Below are 21,931 nucleotides of genomic sequence, written 5' to 3' on the forward strand. Positions count from 1 at the left end.
TTGAGTATTGGTGGGAAGATACCTGTAGACAGGGAGTCATTAAGAAGACACAGAGTCAAAAATAGTTTTAAGGGATGGATGGAGGGAGAGGAGGAGAGAAGAGGAGAGGGGGGGGGGGGGTCAGGGGTGTGTGGTAGCCGTGTGAGGGAGTGTGTCTAACCCAGGCTGTGTCTCTGCTCTCCATCCCTCTCCAGATGACCCCCCGGACAGACTGGGACCAGCAGCCCACCAGGGGGGCTACGGTCAGTACTCACCCCAGGGGGGAGGGAGGGGAGGGGCTACGGTCAGTACTCACCCCAGGGGGGAGGGAGGGGAGGGGCTACGGTCAGTACTCACCCCAGGGGGGAGGGAGGGGACGGAGTGATGGAGGAGTTATAATTATCTGGTTATTTCTGCTAGGTTTTGTTTGGGATTGTCTCTCATGACCTGTGCATGTGTATGGATCCCCCACCTCCCTCCCATCCTTCTCCTCAGTTCCTCTCCTCCTCTCCTTCTCTCCTCTCCTCCTCTCCTCCTCTGCTCTTCTCATCTCCCTTCTCTCCTCCTCTTCCTTCTCTCCATCCTCTCCTCCTCTCATCCTCCTCTTCTGTCTTTGCTCTTCTCATCCTCCTCTTCTGTCTTTGCTCTGTCTCTGACTTGAATCAACTTCATGTGGTAGAAGGCTCCAACATTGACTGTCAGACGATGCCTAAGATACTATTTCAACAGAAAGTTGGTCTGATCTGATAGTCTGAGTGTGAGGATGGTTGATTGATCTGGTCTGATCTGATAGTCTGAGTGTCAGGATGGTTGATTGATCTGGTCTGATCTGATAGTCTGAGTGTCAGGATGGTTGATTGATCTGGTCTGATCTGATAGTCAGTGTCAGGATGGTTGATTGATATGGTCTGATCTGATAGTCCGAGTGTCAGGATGGTTGATTGATCTGGTCTGATCTGATAGTCTGAGTGTCAGGATGGTTGATTGATCTGGTCTGATCTGATAGTCTGAGTGTCCGGATGGTTGATCTGGTCTGATCTGATTGAGTGTCAGGATGCTGCTCGGTACCTTTGAACTTTAGTGACTGTGATGTGTCACTGACGATGAGAAGCTAGCACTAGCATTTGAAGCATGTACTCACACACACACACACACACACACACACACACACACACACACACACACAGTGTAACCTCCCGAGTCGGGATAACCAGGTGGAGCACAGCAAACAATGTCCAGGCAGTGAGCGAAAGCGCCTCGGCGCATTCATTCAACAAAGTAGCCCCAAAAAAAGGCTAACTGAAAAGATCCTCCATGGCAGGTTGGGTCTTCCTAGGGCCTCGGGCACCTTCACTCACAGGGGCTCTGCTCCGGCTTCTGTGGGCAACAGGGAAACCAACGTTAGGTACGGCATGAAAAATGAGCGTGTTAGGCAGTCAAGCAAACGGTCCACTACTCACTGAGTCCAAAGACTACTGAGAGTTCCCCCAGTCAGGTCTTTAGCTGCTTGCAGGCTCGTTAGCCAAGTGGGATCAGCCGGTGCGCGTTCCTTCCCGGCCTGATTGGGGAATGTGGAGCAGGGTTGCCCGGGCAATCAGGAACCGCCTGTATACGCCGTCTACGACCTGGCCGTGCTGTCCAAGGTGCTGACGGGGTCTGGGCTGTCCAAGGTGCTGATGGGGTCTGGGCTGTCCAAGGTGCTGACGGGGTCTGGGCTGTCCAAGGTGCTGATGGGGTCTGGGCTGTCCAAGGTGCTGACGGGGTCTGGGCTGTCCAAGGTGCTGACGGGGCCTGGACTGTCCAAGGTGCTGACGGGGCCTGGACTGTCCAAGGTGCTGACGGGGCCTGGGCTGTCCAAGGTGCTGACGGGGCCTGGGCTGTCCAAGGTGCTGACGGGGTCTGGGCTGTCCAAGGTGCTGACGGGGTCTGGGCTGTCCAAGGTGCTGACGGGGTCTGGGCTGTCCAAGGTGCTGACGGGGCCTGGGCTGTCCAAGGTGCTGACGGGGCCTGGGCTGTCCAAGGTGCTGATGGGGTCTAGGCTGTCCAAGGTGCTGATGGGGTCTGGACTTCGTCAAATATATCCGTTGGAAAACATATTTTTTTATCCAGGCATCTTAGTTTTAACAGTATAGTTGTGACTGAACATGTTTTGTTTGCTAGTAGGTGGTATTCATTCTGTTCACAACAACGCGATGGGCAGCCAGGCGAAATAGCTCCAGGGGACCTGGTCCCAGGCGAGTTGAACAGCTGTCCACCCAGAGACGGGATCATGAAGGCATGAAGTTCGCGGCTAACCCGCCGAGCTCGAAACAAAATGAATACCACCTATTAGCAAACAAAACATTTTCAGTCACAATTATACTGTTAAAACTAAGATGCCTGGATAAAAAAAATGTTTTCCAACGGATATATTTGACGAAAGTAGATTAATCAGCAAACCACTTTTCATCGCTAACTCAGAGCAGGGAGAGCCATGAACGCGCGTTTGCATTTCACATGAACGCAATCTGTTCGTGGACTACAAGAACGCGTCATTGATACCTTTGACTGCGCATGTCAAAGGTATCAGTGACAAGTTTTTTTTCAAAAGATGGCGCGGTTCAATAGGGCTTCACTTTAGATTTCGAATCCTGGGGGCCTGGTGCTGACGGGGTCTGGGTTGTCCAAGGGGCTGATGGGGCCTGGGCTGTCCAAGGTGCTGACGGCGTCTGGGCTGTTCAAGGTGCTGACGGGGTCTGGGCTGTCCAAGGTGCTGACGGGGTCTGGGCTGTCCAAGGTGCTGACGGCGTCTGGGTTGTCCAAGGTGCTGACGGGGTCTGGACTGTCCAAGGTGCTGACGGGGCCTGGGCTGTCCAAGGTGCTGACGGGGCCTGGGCTGTCCAAGGTGCTGACGGGGTCTGGGCTGTCCAAGGTGCTGACAGGGTCTGGGCTGTCCAAGGTGCTGATGGGGTCTGGGCTGTCCAAGGTGCTGACAGGGTCTGGGCTGTCCAAGGTGCTGATGGGGTCTGGGCTGTCCAAGGTGCTGACGGGGTCTGGGCTGTCCAAGGTGCTGATGGGGTCTGGGCTGTCCAAGGTGCTGATGGGGTCTGGGCTGTCCAAGGTGCTGACAGGGTCTGGGCTGTCCAAGGTGCTGATGGGGCCTGGGCTGTCCAAGGTGCTGACGGGGTCTGGGCTGTCGGGCCGCTTCACCCCTGTGGCGCTGTCTGTGGTGCTGAACTGGCCTCTTGCGCCTGGTGCGGCCAGGTTTGGGCCATGTGGCAGCCTCCCGCCGGCCCTCCCCAGGGAGGAGGTCACAACACACACAGCGGTAGAATGATGTATGGATTGTGTGTGGGAACAGGAGTCTAAGTAGTGATAGCAGGAACTGTGTTGTCCCTGTCACATCGATCACACACACACATTCCCAGGATGCCACACTGCCGCAGCATCCAGGTGTGTCACAGGGTCAGCAGCGATGACCTCATTACATTCAGTCCTGTCACTGCTGCAGTGTGTGTGTGTGTGTGTGTGTGTGTGTGTGTGTGTCTAAGAGTTGGTCAGTCTACCAGCCTTTGAACCTGACTCCTTAGCAGGTGTTAATGGGTGACTGGAGATTTGAGGGGAAGCGAGGTAGCACCTAGATCTGCAGTTATCTAGATGAACACCCATCACCTCAGACAGGAACACACCTCTGCTCTATAGAACACAGCACTGCCCTACAAGAACACACCTCTGCTCTATAGAACACAGCACTGCCCTACAAGAACACACCTCTGCTCTATAGAACACACCTCTGCTCTATAGAACACATCTCGACTCTATAGAACACACCTCTGCTCTATAGAACACATATCTGCCCTATAGAACACATCTCTGCTCTATAGAACACATCTCTGCTCTATAGAACACATCTCTGCCCTATAGAACACATCTCTGCTCTATAGAACACATCTCTGCCCTATAGAACACATCTCTGCTCTATAGAACACACCTCTACTCTATAGAACACACCTCTACTCTATAGAACACATCTCTGCCCTATAGAACACACCTCTACTCTATAGAACACACCTCTGCTCTATAGAACACATCTCTGCTCTATAGAACACATATCTGCTCTATAGAACACACCTCTGCTCTATAGAACACATCTCTGCTCTATAGAACACATCTCTGCTCTATAGAACACATCTCTGCTCTATAGAACACACCTCTGCTCTATAGAACACATCTCTGCTCTATAGAACACATATCCGCTCTATAGAACACACCTCTACTCTATAGAACACACCTCTGCTCTATAGAACACATATCTGCCCTATAGAACACATCTCTGCCCTATAGAACACACCTCTGCTCTATAGAACACATCTCTGCTCTATAGAACACATCTCTGCTCTATAGAACACACCTCTGCTCTATAGAACACATCTCTGCTCTATAGAACACACCTCTGCTCTATAGAACACATATCTGCTCTATAGAACACATATCTGCTCTATAGAACACACCTCTGCTCTATAGAACACATCTCTGCTCTATAGAACACATCTCTGCTCTATAGAACACATCTCTGCTCTATAGAACACATCTCTGCCCTATAGAACACACCTCTGCTCTATAGAACACATATCTGCCCTATAGAACACACCTCTGCTCTATAGAACACACCTCTGCTCTATAGAACACATCTCTGCTCTATAGAACACACCTCTGCTCTATAGAACACATCTCTGCTCTATAGAACACACCTCTGCTCTATAGAACACATCTCTGCTCTATAGAACACATATCTGCTCTATAGAACACACCTCTGCTCTATAGAACACACCTCTGCTCTATAGAACACATCTCTGCTCTATAGAACACATCTCTGCTCTATAGAACACATCTCTGCTCTATAGAACACATCTCTGCTCTATAGAACACACCTCTGCTCTATAGAACACATATCTGCTCTATAGAACACATATCTGCCCTATAGAACACATCTCTGCTCTATAGAACACACCTCTGCTCTATAGAACACATATCTGCTCTATAGAACACATCTCTGCTCTATAGAACACACCTCTGCTCTATAGAACACACCTCTGCTCTATAGAACACATATCTGCCCTATAGAACACATATCTGCTCTATAGAACACATCTCTGCTCTATAGAACACATCTCTGCTCTATAGAACACATCTCTGCCCTATAGAACACATCTCTACTCTATAGAACACACCTCTGCTCTATAGAACACACCTCTGCTCTATAGAACACATCTCTGCTCTATAGAACACATCTCTGCTCTATAGAACACATATCTGCTCTATAGAACACATCTCTGCTCTATAGAACACATCTCTGCTCTATAGAACACATCTCTGCTCTATAGAACACATCTCTGCCCTATAGAACACACCTCTGCTCTATAGAACACACCTCTGCTCTATAGAACACATCTCTGCTCTATAGAACACACCTCTGCTCTATAGAACACATCTCTGCTCTATAGAACACATCTCTGCTCTATAGAACACATCTCTGCTCTATAGAACACACCTCTGCTCTATAGAACACACCTCTGCTCTATAGAACACACCTCTGCTCTATAGAACACACCTCTGCTCTATAGAACACATCTCTGCCCTATAGAACACATCTCTGCTCTATAGAACACACCTCTGCTCTATAGAACACACCTCTGCTCTATAGAACACACCTCTGCTCTATAGAACACATCTCTGCTCTATAGAACACACCTCTGCTCTATAGAACACATCTCTGCTCTATAGAACACATCTCTGCCCTATAGAACACATCTCTGCTCTATAGAACACACCTCTGCTCTATAGAACACACCTCTGCTCTATAGAACACACCTCTGCTCTATAGAACACATCTCTGCTCTATAGAACACATATCTGCCCTATAGAACACATAACTGCTCTATAGAACACATCTCTGCTCTACGTCTCTCCGGAGCCTCTGTTCTCCCAGCCAGCAGAGAGCAGGCGAGTGGAGGAGGAGGGCCTCATATGGCAGCGTCCTGTTCAACCCAAACAACTATTTACTGTGTGGGACTCGTTTTGCTCTTTGCCCTAGTGTATCCTAGCAACAAGCTATTTTCAATATGCTTCCTGTCTGTGCTGCCCGCCTCTGGGATTGTGTGTGTGTGTGGGGGGGGGGGGGGTCACCTGGTAGCATTCTGTCACATGATTGGCTGAGGCAGACACAGAAGAAGGTCGGAGGCTGTGTACAATGTGTGTGTCAGGGTGTGTGTGTGTGTGTGTGTGTGTGTGTGTGTGTGTGTGTGTGTGTGTGTGTGTGTGTGTGTGTGCGTGGGATTGCATGCATGTGTGTGCGTGTGTGTGTGTGTGTGCATGTGTGTGTGCGTGTGCTTGCGTGTCTGTGTGTGTGCACGTGCATATGTAGACAGAGTGGCAGGCAAGAGGGGAAGGGTTTGAGTGCGACACCACTGAGCCCAAGCCTGTTATCTGACAGAGAGAGAGAGAGAGAGTGAGAGAAGGAGAGAGAGAGAGAGAGAGAGAGAGAGAGAGAGAGAGAAGGAGGGAGGGAGGAAGTCAGGAGGAGAGATACTGGAACAGAGGGACATAGAGAAAGAGAGGGGGTCAGGAGAGAGAGAAAGAGAGAGAGAGAAATAGAGAGAGAGGGGTGGGGGTGAGGAGAGAGAGAAAGAGAGAGAGAGAAAGAGAGAGAGAGGGGTGGGGGTGAGGAGAGAGAGAAAGAGAGGGAGGGGTGGGGGTGAGGAGAGGGAGAAAGAGAGAGAGAGAAAGAGAGAGAGAGGGGTGGGGGTGAGGAGAGAGAGAAAGAGAGAGAGAGAAAGAGAGAGAGAGGGGTGGGGGTGAGGAGAGAGAGAAAGAGAGAGAGGGGTGGGGGTGAGGAGAGAGAGAAAGAGAGAGAGAGAAAGAGAGAGAGAGGGGTGGGGGTGAGGAGAGAGAGGGAGGGTGGGGGGGGGGGGTCAAGAGGTAGGACCAGAGCTACTGAGCCAGAGTCAGAGAGCCTGAGGAGAGAGTGATACTGCAGGATGAGCAGGAAACCCTCTGCCAGGCTGATGGGACCCCACAGGGACGCCGCCTACCACCCCTACCAGGTGGGCTCTTCCTCTGCTTCCTGTGTGTGTGAGCGTGTGTGTGTGTGTGTGTGCGAGCGTGTGTGTGTGTGTGTGCGAGTGTGTGTGTGTGTGCGAGCGTGTGTGTGTGTGTGTGTGTGGCAGAGCTTATATGACTGTGTTGATTCTCTATTTTGTGGTTTGTCCTCTGCGATAATCAGTGATTATGTGGTGATTAGCAAAGGTCATGTGATTTATGATTAGAACTGTGATGTAGCATGGAGGCTAGCCTGTAGACCAGTCCACTACTACTTATTTACACCCAGGAACTTATGTGGAACAGTGAACATGCTAGCAGGGTAGGGTCAGCGCTCGGGCTGTCGGGCTACGGCTAGCTGTCCCCGGTCTGCGTTCTGCTTTGTTCCTTCCCAGGCGAGGATGGCCCCAGGGCTTAGACACTCGTTGACCGTTAGCCCCTCACCCTCACGTTAACTCTGCTGGACTCCAACACTCATGTTTAGGCTGTGGTTTAGGGTGCGATTGGGGTGGCAGTAGCTCAGAAGGCAGAGCGGCTCGTCCAATGACTGCAGGGTCGACGGTTCAAATCCTGGCTCCTCCTGTTCACATGTCAAAGTGTCCTTGGGCAAGACACTGAACCCCAAATTGCTCCCAATGAGCAGGCTAGCACCTTGCATGGCAGCTGCCGCCATTGGTGTGTGAATGTATGTGTGAATGGGTGAAAGAGAGGCCTTCATAGTAAAGCGCATTGGATAAAAGCGCTATATAAGTGCAGTCCATTTACCATTAAAGTCCATTTACCTGCTGGATCCCAGCGGTCGTGGTTAGGGTGTGGTTTAACTAGATCCCAGCGGTCGTGGTTAGGGTGTGGTTTAACTAGATCCCAGCGGTCGTGGTTAGGGTGTGGTTTAACTAGATCCCAGCGGTCGTGGTTAGGGTGTGGTTTAACTAGATCCCAGCGGTCGTGGTTAGGGTGTGGTTTAACTAGATCCCAGCGGTCGTGGTTAGGGTGTGGTTTAACTAGATCCCAGCGGTCATGGTTAGGATGTGATTTAACTAGATCCCAGCGGTCGTGGTTAGGGTGTGGTTTAACTAGATCCCAGCGGTCGTGGTTAGGGTGTGGTTTAACTAGATCCCAGCGGTCGTGGTTAGGATGTGGTTTAACTAGATCCCAGCGGTCGTGGTTAGGATGTGGTTTAACTAGATCCCAGCGGTCGTGGTTAGGATGTGATTTAACTAGATCCCAGCCGTCGTGGTTAGGGTGTGGTTTAACTAGATCCCAGCGGTCGTGGTTAGGATGTGGTTTAACTAGATCCCAGCGGTCGTGGTTAGGGTGTGGTTTAACTAGATCCCAGCGGTCGTGGTTAGGGTGTGGTTTAACTAGATCCCAGCGGTCGTGGTTAGGATGTGGTTTAACTGGATCCCAGCGGTCGTGGTTAGGGTGTGGTTTAACTAGATCCCAGCGGTCGTGGTTAGGGTGTGGTTGATGATGTGTGTTGGGAGGGGGCTCTGGGTGGATAACTTCATAACAAGGTGATGTTTATATGGCCAAGAACATTCCATAATTCAGGGATGGAGGAATATTTAGCATATTTTAGCTATCTTGCACACACAGAAGAACAATGGTATCTATTTGAATCGATTTAGAGATGACCAGTCAGTTTGAGGTGAAGAGGGAAAGAGAGAAATAGAGAGAGAGAGAGGAGGGAAGACAGAGAGAGAGCTGGAGAGAGTGACGAGAGGAGACAGAGAGACAACGGGAGCGAATGGGTTTGTTTGTCATTCTATGAGGAGGTGTATCCTGTGTTTATGGGTTTCTGGCTGTGAAGAGCTTCCAGTAAACCTTCCATCAAAATGCTTCTGTAGTCAAGACATCCCCCTCCGTCCAGCTGGACTGCCCTGCTGCCCTGCTCTGGTCTGCTACTCTTGTATTCTGGTGTTCTGGTACTCTGGGGCTCTGGGGCTCTTGTACTCTGGGGTTCTGGTACTCTGGGGCTCTTGTACTCTGGGGTTCTGGTACTCTGGGGTTCTGGTACTCTGGGGTTCTGGTGCTCTGGGGCTCTGGTACTCTGGGGTTCTGGTGCTCTGGGGCTCTGGTACTCTGGTACTCTGGGGTTCTGGTGCTCTGGGGCTCTGGTACTCTGGTACTCTGGTACTCTGGTGCTCTGGGGCTCTGGGGCTCTTGTACTCTGGGGTTCTGCTACTCTGGTACTCTGGTGTTCTGGTACTCTGGTGTTCTGGTACTCTGGGGCTCTGGTACTCTGGTACCCTGGTACACTGGTAGTCTGGTACTCTGGTACTGTGGTACTCTGGTGTTCTGGTACTCTGGTGCTCTGGTGTTCTGGTACTGTGGCTTTCTGGTGTTCTTGTACTCTGATTTTCTGGTACTACGGTGTTCTGGTGCTCTGGTACTCTGGTACTCTGGTGTTCTGGTACTCTGGTGTTCTGGTACTCTGGTGTTCTGGTACTCTGGCGTTCTGGTACTCTGGTGTTCTGGTGTTCTGGTACTCTGGTGTTCTGGTACTCTGGTGTTCTGGTACTCTGGTGTTCTGGTGTTCTGGTACGCCGGTGTTCTGGTACTCCAGTGTGCTGGTACTCTGGTGTTCTGGTGTTCTGGTACTCCAGTGTTCTGGTACGCCGGTGTTCTGGTACTCTGGTGTTCTGGTACTCTGGTGTTCTGGTATTCTGGTACTCTGGTACTCCAGTGTTCTGGTACTCCGGTGTGCTGGTACTCCAGTGTTCTGGTACTCTGGTGTGCTGGTACTCTGGTACTCCGGTGTGCTGGTACTCTGGTACTCTGGTGTTCTGGTACTCCGGTTTGCTGGTACTCCGGTGTGCTGGTACTATGGAATCAGTTCAAACACACCTCAGTACAGTCTGAGGATGAATCTCTAGCATTGAATCCACACTCTCACAAAGAGTTAGAGCAGGAAACCAGTCAGTATTGTGTTCAGGCTCAGTGCTTCAAAGGTGACTTTATAACCGTCCTCCTCCCCTGCTGTGGTCCAGTGTGTCTGGCTAACTCCATCTCTCTCTGGTGCTGGACACATATGACACACCCAACACCTCATTGGGTTTGATTCAGTCATAGCAGAGCTGCAGATTGGGGGAACGTCTTATATGTTTATCTATCCTTTAGAATGTAACTGACCAACTTCTCAAGCACGCAAGATGGGAGTCTCATCATGGGGTTAGTAGCGTACTCATAACAGTTCATTCATTGCTGTCTCATCATCCATTCTGTACACCATTATCTAGTTCAGGAAATGTCACTATTGTCTAACGAAATGTTGCTGATGTGATCTTTCAGCTTGTGAATAGGCCTAGTAATGTAGTTTTAGTAGTATTGTAGTAGTATTGTGTTGTAGTAGCACATGAGTACCATTGTAGTAGGGATGTGTGTGTTAGTGCTGTGTTAGTGCAGTAGTAGCCAGCGGTGGTCATGTCCCGGTGGGCAGAAGCACAGAGAGGAGCTCAGCTGCTCCGGCTGAGAAAGCTGCTCAGTTTCCAGCTGACTGGCTGTAGTCTGCCTGTGGACCCAGCTCACCATCTGCCTCAACTATCCCTCCTTCCCTCCCTCTCTTTCTCTCTCTCTCTCTCTCTTTCTCTCTCTCTCTTCTCTCTACACTGTCTCTTGGGGACACAAGTTTGGGAGAGAGGGGAGCGAGAAGGGAAATGATGATGGATAGAAGAGAGAGAGAGAGAGAAATAGGTGAAAAGAGAGAGGACATGCATGTGCCGGTGTTAATTTCTTGTTTCATATTTTCACCCAAACTACAATTTTTCTCTGTGTGTTAGTGAGTGTTCAGGTCTCCTGGCGAGCCCTGTGTTCATGCCCAGGCTGTGTGGTGAATGTGTTAGTGAGTGTTCAGGTCTCCAGCTCCGGAGTAGAGCTTAACACAGCTGTGATGTCTGGCTTTACTGTACGTGCCTCCTCTACAAGCCCTGCACCACTCAATCAATCACAGCTATTGGCCGCCTGCTCCCTAGAGCTCTGTCCAGTGTGTGTGTGTGTGTGTGTCCTGTGTGTGTGGGTCCTGTGTGTGTGGGTCCTGTGTGTGTGTGTGTGTGTGTGTGTGTGTGTCTGTCTGTCCAGGATGTGTGTGTGTCTGTCCAGGATGTGTGTGTGTGTGTCCTGTGTGTGTGTCCTGTGTGTGTGTGTGTGTGTGTGTGTGTGTGTGTGTGTGTGTGTGTGTGTACTCAGTGACTCCTCTCCAGGCTCTCCTACTGTTTGTGATAGGCCTTTAAACTCCGAGAGATCAATACCTCCAGAGATCAATACCTCCTCCAGCGTCCTGCTAAACCCTGCTCAACCTGCTCACTATCACTTGATTGGCTTAAACACACACACACATATACCAAAACAAATAAACTCGGGAAACACACACACACACACAGTCCCCCCCCCCCCTCTCTCTCTCTGAGAGACATTAGCTGTAGAGTCCATTACGCCAGGGTGGGATTTGTAAAAAAAACAGTGGGGGGGACATTTTCAAATAAAATTTAATGTCCCGAAATTGAACAAATGTAAACATCAGAACAAAGGAAACGACTGTATGCTCTTATTGCATTCTTATATATACATCCAACAAAGTGCTAAAAGAAAGGACAAACCATACGATGTTAAAGGACAATGCTCTTGATGAATCGCTAGTTGTGCTTACATAGAGCATAGGCCTGTTGTGGTATTTCACATGCCTCTGTAATATGATCTTTAGAAACGTCTTTAGACACGAAATAGCTTCCTTTCTTGTTCCAGCACGCATGCGCACAGCGTGCTGGAGCAACGATTGCGCGCTGTGCGCATGCGTGCTGGAGCAAGTGAGGAAGCTATTTCGTTTCGAAAGACGTTTCTAAAGATCATGGCATGTGAAAACCACAACAGGCCTATGTTCTATGTAAGCACAACTAGCGATTCATCAAGACAGATTGATGAAAACAACCGTTTCGCGGCAGAAAATTGATTTTTAGAAACTGCATTCTCGTTGCCCCGACCACCGCCATTACATGGATATACTGGCTCGCGCTGGATTTTAAATTTCTTCTACATGCCTCCGAACTACACCAAAGTGATCTCGGTGAGTCAAACGTCTTATAATATGTCGTAAATAAGGTCCAGGTTGTCAAAAACGAGCATTGTCCTTTAAGTTATTGATCACACTTCTATGAATGTAGAGTTATCCCGTCCTCATCATAGACCTTTAGACCTCATTAAAAAAAGTGATATGTGTAGGCTAGTTAAAGGTAGGCCCTATGTGCATTATAAGCCACATCAAATCACTGTTACAGTAGGCCTGTGCCTTGAAAGCAAATTTGAACACCAGCCATCTATCCTGACAAATCTGTAGGCTAACATTCAGCATGGATCCATCTTGGTCCACAATCACGCGCACTTTCACCGGTAGGCCAGGCCGCAAGGCTGAAAAGAAAATCTGGAACACAAGATAAAATATAAATTGGTATTGGTCTCATGAAAAAGAGGCTAAATTGGTGGCCGCGACAATGTGCTGCGCTGACTTGGCTATCGCCTAATATCGAGGATGAGAATAGCAAAACAAAAGCAATACATGCTGATGATTGGTCGCGTATCACCCACAATAATAATTGTATTATAATAAAATATTAATCCTGTCACTTACCGATGTTTAGCACTAGCAGAATCTGCTTTGGTGACGGACCTCTGGCGTTGTGGGCATCCTCCAAAATCCTCGCAGCAAAATATGACGAAATGCTTTGTTGACCCCGTTTCATTGCTAATTCTTGCTAGTAGAGTAGGCGCATGGTTGACAGTTGCCATGACAATCAAACGCGTGGTTAGAACTAGCTAGTGTAGTTTTTCTAAATTGCGGCATCTATTTTCGGGCACAGGAATTGTAGCTATATTCAGTCTGACCAGAAGCAGGGATAAAAACGTACCCCCACCGGCGATAAAAATGAATGATCAGAGGAGGTGATAATCAAACCAGAGGGGGGAAATCCCCCCATCCCCCCCCAGCAATTCACACGCTGCATTACACCATGTAACGGGTGAAGACCAGAGACATGGGCAGGAAGTGGGAGGGGCAAGGATGAGAGCGTTCTAATGGGCTTTGTTCAGCTTGAGGTGATTCAGCCACACACACACACACACACACACACACACACACACACATAGATTCACAAAAGGGCACAGGATCCAGCTCTTCTTTCTTCCAGGAAACGATTCGGACCCCCCTCTCTCTCTCTCTCTCTCTCCATATTGGCTCCTGATGGCTCTATACTGCATGCCTCTTTCTCTCCACCTCTCTCTCTCTCCCTCTCTCTCCCCCCCCCCCCCCTCTCTCTCTCTCTCTCTCTCTCTCTCTCTCTCTCTCCATATTGGCTCCTGATGGCTCTATACTGCATGCCTCTTTCTCTCCACCTCTCTCTCTCTCCCTCTCTCTCTCCCCCCTCTCTCTCTCTCTCTCTCTGTCTCTCTCTCTCCCTCTCTCTCTCTCTCTCACTCCCTCTCTCTCTCTCACTCCCTCTCTCTCTCTCTGTCTCTCTCTCTCTCACTGTCCATCTCTCTGCAGCTCCAGTGGAGCTTGTTAGGATTTGATGATCTCATGAGTTAATCTGATGTTTGAGAGCAGATTGAGGAATTAATCTGAGGTTCGAGAGCAGATTGGGGAATTAATCTGATGTTTGAGAGCAGATTGATGTGTTAATCTGATGTTTGAGTGCAGATTGAGGAGTTAATCGGATGTTTGAGTCATCTGATTGAGGGGTTAATCTGATGTTTGAGAGCAGATTGAGGAATTAATCTGATGTTTGAGAGCAGATTGAGGAGTTAATCTGATGTTTGAGAGTAGATTGAGGAGTTAATCTGATGTTTGAGAGCAGATTGAGGAATTAATCTGATGTTTGAGAGCAGATTGAGGAGTTAATCTGAGGTTCGAGAGCAGATTGGGGAATTAATCTGATGTTTGAGTGCAGATTGAGGAGTTAATGTGATGTTTGAGTGATCTGATTGAGGAGTTAATCTGATGTTTGAGTGCAGATTGAGGAGTTAATCTGATGTTTGAGTGCAGATTGAGGAGTTAATCGGATGTTTGAGTCATCTGATTGAGGGGTTAATCTGATGTTTGAGAGCAGATTGATGTGTTAATCTGATGTTTGAGTGCAGATTGAGGAGTTAATCTGATGTTTGAGAGCAGATTGATGTGTTAATCTGATGTTTGAGAGCAGATTGAGGAGTTAATCGGATGTTTGAGAGCAGATTGAGGAGTAAATCTGATGTTTGAGATAAGATTGAGGAGTTAATCTGATGTTTGAGAGTAGATTGAGGAGTTAATAAGATTTTTGAGAGCAGATTGAGGAATTAATCTGATGTTTGAGTGCAGATTGAGGAGTTAATGTGATGTTTGAGTGAGATGATTGAGGAGTTAATCTGATGTTTGAGTGCAGATTGAGAGAAAGATTAGGGAGATGGAGAGAGAGAGTGCAGAATCACTCACGCAAGAGCAGATGGCGGTCTCCTGTCCACTTAGCCTCTCTCTCCCACAGTAGTTTGAACACCCAGCTGGATACTGCACTGCTGTGAGGGCCTCTGCCCGGCCGCGGCTCACACTGCCCCCTGGAGGCCAGACACACATACCCCAGCCACTCCTCCATAGTGTGAAGTGGCTTTCTCTGTTTTTGTCTCCTCCGCCTGATAGTCTACTAATGTGATGAAGGGGTTTTAACCCAGCCTGGATCCCACAGCCCTCCTCTCCACGGTGGACCTGGTCTCTCTCCAAACGCTGGTCTCTCTCCAGACGCAGACCCAGATGCAGCTAGTCTGGTGAGTCAGTGTAGGGTCTGGCGCTGAGACTGGTGTGGACCACAGAGGAGGCAGCCTCAGCCTATTGAGACACGCCCCAGGCAGAATCCCTAGTACACATGATTAACATGGCAAGCAGCTGGGAGACTGACTGATTGATTGATTGATTGATTGATTGATTGATTGATTGATTGATTGATTGATTGATTGATTGATTGATTGATTGATTGATTGATTGATTGATTGATTGATTGATTGATTGATTGATTGATTGATTGATCAGGAGAGCTGAGAGAGGACTGAGACGGTCCGCAGAGCAGAGGGATCAGATTGTGAGTAGAGCATGCTGGTGTATATGTGTGTGTGTGTGAGTGAGTGTGTGTGTGTGTGCGTGTAAGAGAGTGTGTGTTCTCCACACACGCAAGGCAGAATCTCTTTCCTATTCATCTCTCTCTGATAGTTATGTAACTAACTCATTTTGCTTCTCTCTCTCTCTTTCTCTCTCTGCATACATACCCCTACATATTCCAGATTAAATTGATTAAATTAAAACATTTTTTTTTATATATATATATATATAACTCTCTTTATTAATTTTTGTGCAGGAATACAAAAGAGGAATATAAAAAGGTTGTCAAACAGAAAAGCCACACATTTAAATCCCATCACCCCCCACACCCCCCCCAAACATAATAATTAATAATAATGCATTGTATGTATATAGCGCTCCAGGTCCTCTGGAGCTATTTCGCCTGGCTGCCCATCGCGTTGTTGTGAACAGAATGAATACCACCTACTAGCAAACAAAACATGTTCAGTCACAATTATACTGTTAAAACTAAGATGCCTGGATAAATAAATATGTTTTCCAACGGATATATTTGACGAAAGTACATTAATAAGCAAGCCGCTTTTCATTGCTAACTCAGAGTGGGGAGAGCCATGACTGCGCGTTAGCATTTCACATTTGTTCGTGGACTACAAAAACACATCATTGGCGCCTTGACTTGCCTTGACTGCGCATGTCAAAGGTGCCAATGACGAGTTTTTTTCAAAGATGGTGCGGTCCTATAGGGCTTCACTTCACCGAGCAGTCAGTGAATAGAGTGACCCTATCCAGTTCTATTACTACATCCATGCCTCAGACACACATCAATCAATGTGGTCAATGTGGCAGAGGTAGGTTGTGTGAGTGTGTGTGTGTGTGTGTGTGTGTGCGTGTCTGTGTGTTGTGTGTGCGTCAAAGCAGTGACAACAACCCAGCAGAAGAAGAAGAAGAAGGCTTTATTTGTCATACGACTGACACTCCACACACACGTGCAGTGAGCGACATACACACACACACACAAACACACACACACACACACGTGTATTAGGCTGCCGCCTATGAAATGTTCTCTGTCCTTCACCCACCCATCTTCGCCAGGGACGGACAGCATTAGCGATCTGTTCTTCTGCATGTTTTTCATATTGGGTTCTGTGGGAGGAAACCCTTGCATGGGGAGAACCCAGGGAGAACTTGCAAACTCCGCACAGAAACCCGGAGAACTTCTTGCTCTGAGGTGACAGTACTAGATACTGTGCCACCGTGCCGCACGTGAGAGATTTAGGGGTTCAGGGTCTTGCTCAAGAAGAGAGGGGATCGAACCAGCGACCTTCCGATCCCCGCTCTATTACGGGCCGCCCAGAGATGAGCTAAGAAGAATGACTCTCTCTCCCTCTCTCTCTCTCCCTCTCACTCTCTCACTCTCTCTCTCTCCCTCTCTCCCTCGCTCACTCTCTCTCTCTCTCTCACTCTCTCTCTCTCTCTCTTCCCCCCCCCCCAGTCCTCTGGGACCAGTGTGGTGGTGGACATGACGGTGATGGGCGAGGCCCACGGGCTGATCTCAGACCTGCTGGCGGACCCCTCCCTGCCCACCCACACCAGCAGCTCGCTGAGGGCCGTCAGCAACCTGCTCAGCACCCAGATCAGCCTGCAGCCCCTGCACCGGCCACGCCTCGGGGTCCTGCACACGCCAGGCTCCGCCCCCGACGTGCACGCCTGCTCTGACCAGGAGGAGGGGGAGAGGCCGGAGAAACTCACCATACCCAAGGTAAGACACACACACACACACACACTCACACTCTCTCTCTCTTTTGTTCTGTCTCTCTCTCTCTCTCTTCCGCACACACATCTGCATACAGAAACAAGTGCACTCAATCTCACACACACACACACACACACGCCGACCCACCCCAATTCACCTCTCTGTGCTGCCGTGGCAGTCTTAATGTAGCCAAGAGTGACGCATATTCTCACAGAAGGCTTTGAATGTTTTACAAGCCCAGCACTTCAGATCCCAGCAACACCTAGCTCCCTAATCCCTAGCCCCTAACACCTAGCTCCTAGCTCCCTAATCCCTAGCCCCTAACACCTAGCTCCCTAATCCCTAGCCCCTAACACCAAGATCCCTAATACCTAGCCCCTAACACCAAGATCCCTAATACCTAGCCCCTAACACCTAGCTCCCTAATCCCTAGCCCCTAACACCTAGCTCCCTAATCCCTAGCCCCTAACACCAAGCTCCCTAATCCCTAGCCCCTAACACCTAGCTCCCTAATCCCTAGCACCTAGCTCCCTAATCCCTAGCCCCTAACACCTAGCTCCCTAATCCGTAGCCCCTAACACCTAGCTCCTTAATCCCTAGCCCCTAACACCTAGCTCCCTAATCCTTAGCCCCTAACACCTAGCTCCCTAATCCCTAGCCCCTAACACCAAGCTCCCTAATCCCTAGCCCCTAACACCTAGCTCCCTAATCCCTAGCACCTAGCTCCCTAATCCCTAGCCCCTAACACCTATCTTCCTAATCCCTAGCCCCTAACACCTATCTCCCTAATCCGTAGCCCCTAACACCTAGCTCCCTAATCCCTATCCCCTAACACCTAGCTCCTTAATCCCTAGCCCCTAACACCTAGCTCCCTAATCCCTAGCCCCTAACACCTAGCTCCTAGCTTCCTAATCCCTAGCCCCTAACACCTAGTTCCCTAATCCCTAGGTCCTAACACCTAGCTCCCTAATCCCTAGCTCCTTGCTCCCTAATCCCTTGCCCTAACACCTAGCTCCTAGCTCCCTAATCCCTAGCTCCTAACACATCCATCCTCAAAGTCTGGACTCTGAACCACAACTATCTCTGGACTCTGCGCAAATTATAATTTCATAGTATTATTTCATATTAAAAGTTCTCCACTGCAAGTAGCAGTCCATAGGGGTTGGCGTCGGCCATGTTGCCAGGTTTGGAGGCGTCCCGCCCAATGGGACACCTTTGATCACTTTGGGCAGTTGGGAAACTGTCGATCCGATCTGGCAACACATGGGGTCATGTGAGATGACAGCGCAGATGGAGAGTTGGCGAGCTAGTACTGTAGAAACTAGCCTAACATTATTTTTAGCCTCAGTTATTTTGAATGTGAATCAGTCTAGTGTAGCTAAAATGGCATGTTCAAAGGTGGCCAAAAGAAAAGTAACAGTGAAAATAGAAATTCATAGATGAATGGATCGAAAAATATGCATTCCGCCTCCCTCTAACGAGGATCAAATCGATGTGTTTTTGAATAAATAAATGAATGAATAAATGAATACATAAATAAAAAATAAAAAAAACGGTAATGCTAGCTCTTGTGTAGAGGGACAATTTGAAATGCCACTGAAACAAGACAGCCATTGTGAAGAGACCTTTCCTCCGAATTCAGAGCTAAGAACCAAAAAAAATCAACGGGATGTTGATTGATGGAGACAATAGATGAGGAGACGAAGGAGACAGGAGGAGAGGACAGTGGAGGAGAGGAGACAGGAGGAGAGGAGAGAGAAGGAGAGAAGAGGAGAGGAGACAGAGAGAGGAGGAGAGGAGACAGGACTTTGGATGGAATTTAATTCTTGAAATGGTTTGGTTCACCTTTGTAGGGTGGGTAGATGAACCGGTTGAGGATTTGTAATATAATTGTCTTCTAATAAATTGAACGTAGTCCTAACACTCACTGTAGCCCCTGAGTCCAGCCCTTCAGAATGCATGCAGGCTGTGACCTCAGGGCTGGACCAGCAACACAGACACTTCTCACTCTGCCAGTATTAAACACTGGAAATGACACATTTTGAACTTGCATTCTCCTACCCCCTAATACCTACTCCCTAACACCTAGCCCCTAGAACCTAGCACCTAACCCCTAACACCTACTCCCTAACACCTAGCCCATAGAACCTAGCCCCTAGCACCTAACCCCTAACACCTACTCTCTAACACCTAGCCTCTAACACCTAGACTCTAAGACCTAGCCCCCAACACTTAGCCCCTAACACCTAGCACCTAGCCCCTAACACCTAGCTCCTAACACCTAGCCCCTAACACCTAGCACATACCACTTAAGCCCTAGCACCTAGCCCTTAGCACCCAGCCCCTAAGACCTAGCCTCTAGCACCTAGCCCCTAACACCTAGCTCCTAGCCCCTAGCCCCTAACCCCTAGCTCCTAACCCCTATCGACTAGCCTCTATCGACTAGCCCCTAGCTCCTAGCTCCTAGCTCCTAGCCCCTAGCCCTAGCTCCTATCACCTAGCCCCTAGCTCCTGGTCCCTATCACCTAGCTCCTAGCCCCTAGCTCCTATCCCTTAGCTCCTAGCCCCTAGCTCCTATCACCTAGCCCCTAGCTCCTAGTTATTCTTGTGGGGCGTCAGGAGGGAAAGAGTACGGCAGGTTCTGATTCTGGTCCCAGCTGCTCCAGAACCCAGAGAGGCTCATGTCAGCTCGGTTCTGTTGGGTTCTATGAGGGCTAAGCTGCTCCTGTTCCTGTGTATTTATAGACTAGTCAGCCAGAACCTTCCCCACAAGAGCTGCTGTATTGTGGAATATCGGAGGACATGATTGGATTACTCTCCTCCGCAATGGAGGGAGGAGCAACTGGAAAACCTGGAGGAGAGAGAAAGAGAAGGAGGGAGAGAGAGGTGGAGAGGGAGAGAGAGAAAAGAGACGGAGTGGTGGAGAGAGAGGGAGAGATAGAGAGAGATAATGGGAGTGGGAGGGAGAGAGAGGATGAAGGCAGCTTTCTCTGTCCTCTCCACTCGGGGCTTTAATGCGCCTGAATCTGAAGTGGATGAGGCTCATGTGTTTCACGCTTGAATGCCCCAAAAACATCTTTCCTTGGACAAAAACTGCAACATGTTCAATCTAATTAGCCTCAATTATCACAGAACATCAGTAAAAAAAAGAACCAAATGGGTTTGAGTTGAAGCCAGCTTCCTCTGACCCAATCTGAACAGACATGCTCATAGTCGACACAGAACAGGGTCATTCTCCACTGTGTGTGTCTGTGTGTGTGTGTGACGGTGTGTGTGTGTGTGTGTGTGTGACGGTTTTTGTGTGTGTGTGTATGTGTGTGTGACGGTGTGTGTATGTGTGTGCGTGTGTGTGACGGTGTGTGTGTGCGTGTGTGTGACGGTGGGTGTGTGTGTGTGTGTGTGTGTGTGTGCGTGTGTGTGACGGTGTGTGTGTGTGTGTGTGTGTGTGTGTCCTAGCGTCTCCTGCGACGTGGTCTTCCTCCCGGGCTGCTGAGGAGGATCTCTTCGTCCTGGACCACCACCACCTCGGCCACCGGCCTGCCCACCATAGAACCAGGACCGCTGCCCCGAGACCCCCGGCCCCCCAGCACCAGACACACACACGACAGCCCGCCCTGCAGGTCACACACACACACACACACACACACACACACACACGCGACAGCCTGCCCTGCAGGTCACACACACACACACACACACGACAGCCCGCCCTGCAGGTCACACACACACACACACACACACGGCAGCCCGCCCTGCAGGTCACACACACACACACACACACACACGACAGCCTGCCCTGCAGATGACACACACACACACACATATAGACACATATACACACACACACACACACGACGGCCCCCCCTGCAGGTGACACACACACGCACACACACGCACACGACGGCCCGCCCTGCAGGTGACACACACACACAAACACGACAGCCCACTCTGCAGGTGACATACACACACACACACACACACACAGGCCACCGTGTTTGTTCTTTGTCAGCATTGTACTATGGTATGTGGTGTGAAAAGGGCAATTTTTGCTTGTTCAAAGCTTACTTACAATGTGTATGTATGTATGTGTGTATGTGTGTATGTATATACATTCGTGTTATACAGCGCAGCTCACTACAAAACAACGCGCAAAAGCGCGGTAGTTCGATCGCGCTTTAAATGAATGGGGGAGCTCACGTGACCGAATGACTGTTTGCGTTGTGAGTTGTGAGCTCAGTGGTGCGTGTATGTATGTATGTGTGTCTGTGTGTCTGTCACGTGTACCACGAAGGGTTGCTTGTTCACACATTGCAAGACCATGTGTGTATGTGTGTGTGTGTGTGTGTGTATGTGTGTATGTATGAGATCTAACATAGCCTACATACATACACACATACATACATACATACATACACGTTCGCTCTAACCAGCGCAGCTGTATGTGAAACTGCTTGCGCAAGCGCGGTAGCCACCGTACTTCCGCGTGACGTCACCGAATGAGTTGCTGCTGTTTTCAGTCTTGAGAAGTGCGTGTATGTATGTGTGTGTGTGTGTGTCTGAGTTTCAACTCGCTTAATGAATGACTTCGATACATCGCTTCAGAGAATGAAGACGACTATGGTAAATATAGCACTAAAAATATTCATATCGGCGTGGTTAGATATGGCATGGTACTAGGCATGGTCATGGCTCAGGGAAGTACTATCCAGCTGCAGCATTGGAGAAGTTATGCCCCTGAGGGAACAAGCCCAGAGTAGGAAGGAGAATTGCAGTTGTCCCGAGTTGCCAGATGAACGTCCAGCTCTATACTGGGAGGAGCTAAGCTGGAGTGAGGACCGAGGGAGGCGATAGGCAGCTAGTAGCCAGGACCTCGACACCATCAGCCAGCTTTACACAGACTGATGCATAGCAATAGTAGAGATTGTAGAACATGTAATTTCTTATCATTTGTTTATGTCAAAGACATATTAACACTATGTCACATAGTATAATAACGCTTAGTAATGAAGGAAGGTACCCATGATCAC

At 49.2% G+C, this 21,931-nt stretch overlaps 1 protein-coding gene across 1 annotated transcript in view; it reads left to right on the plus strand.

Annotated features, from left to right (window-relative positions):
* The window catches only part of LOC311317038 (cGMP-inhibited 3',5'-cyclic phosphodiesterase 3A-like), a gene marked incomplete at its 5' end in the record, with an annotated part of 82,024 nt that overhangs the window by 39,729 nt on the left and 20,364 nt on the right, over positions 1-21,931 (plus strand). Inside the window, 2 exons of the mRNA XM_084448036.1 lie at positions 16,644-16,910; positions 20,361-20,524. Coding sequence (XP_084304162.1) covers positions 16,644-16,910; positions 20,361-20,524 — 431 coding nt within the window. The remainder of the gene's footprint in view (positions 1-16,643; positions 16,911-20,360; positions 20,525-21,931) is intronic.

Source organism: Borostomias antarcticus, assembly GCF_949987555.1.
Source record: "Borostomias antarcticus genome assembly, chromosome: 13".
NCBI lineage: Eukaryota > Metazoa > Chordata > Actinopteri > Stomiiformes > Stomiidae > Borostomias > Borostomias antarcticus.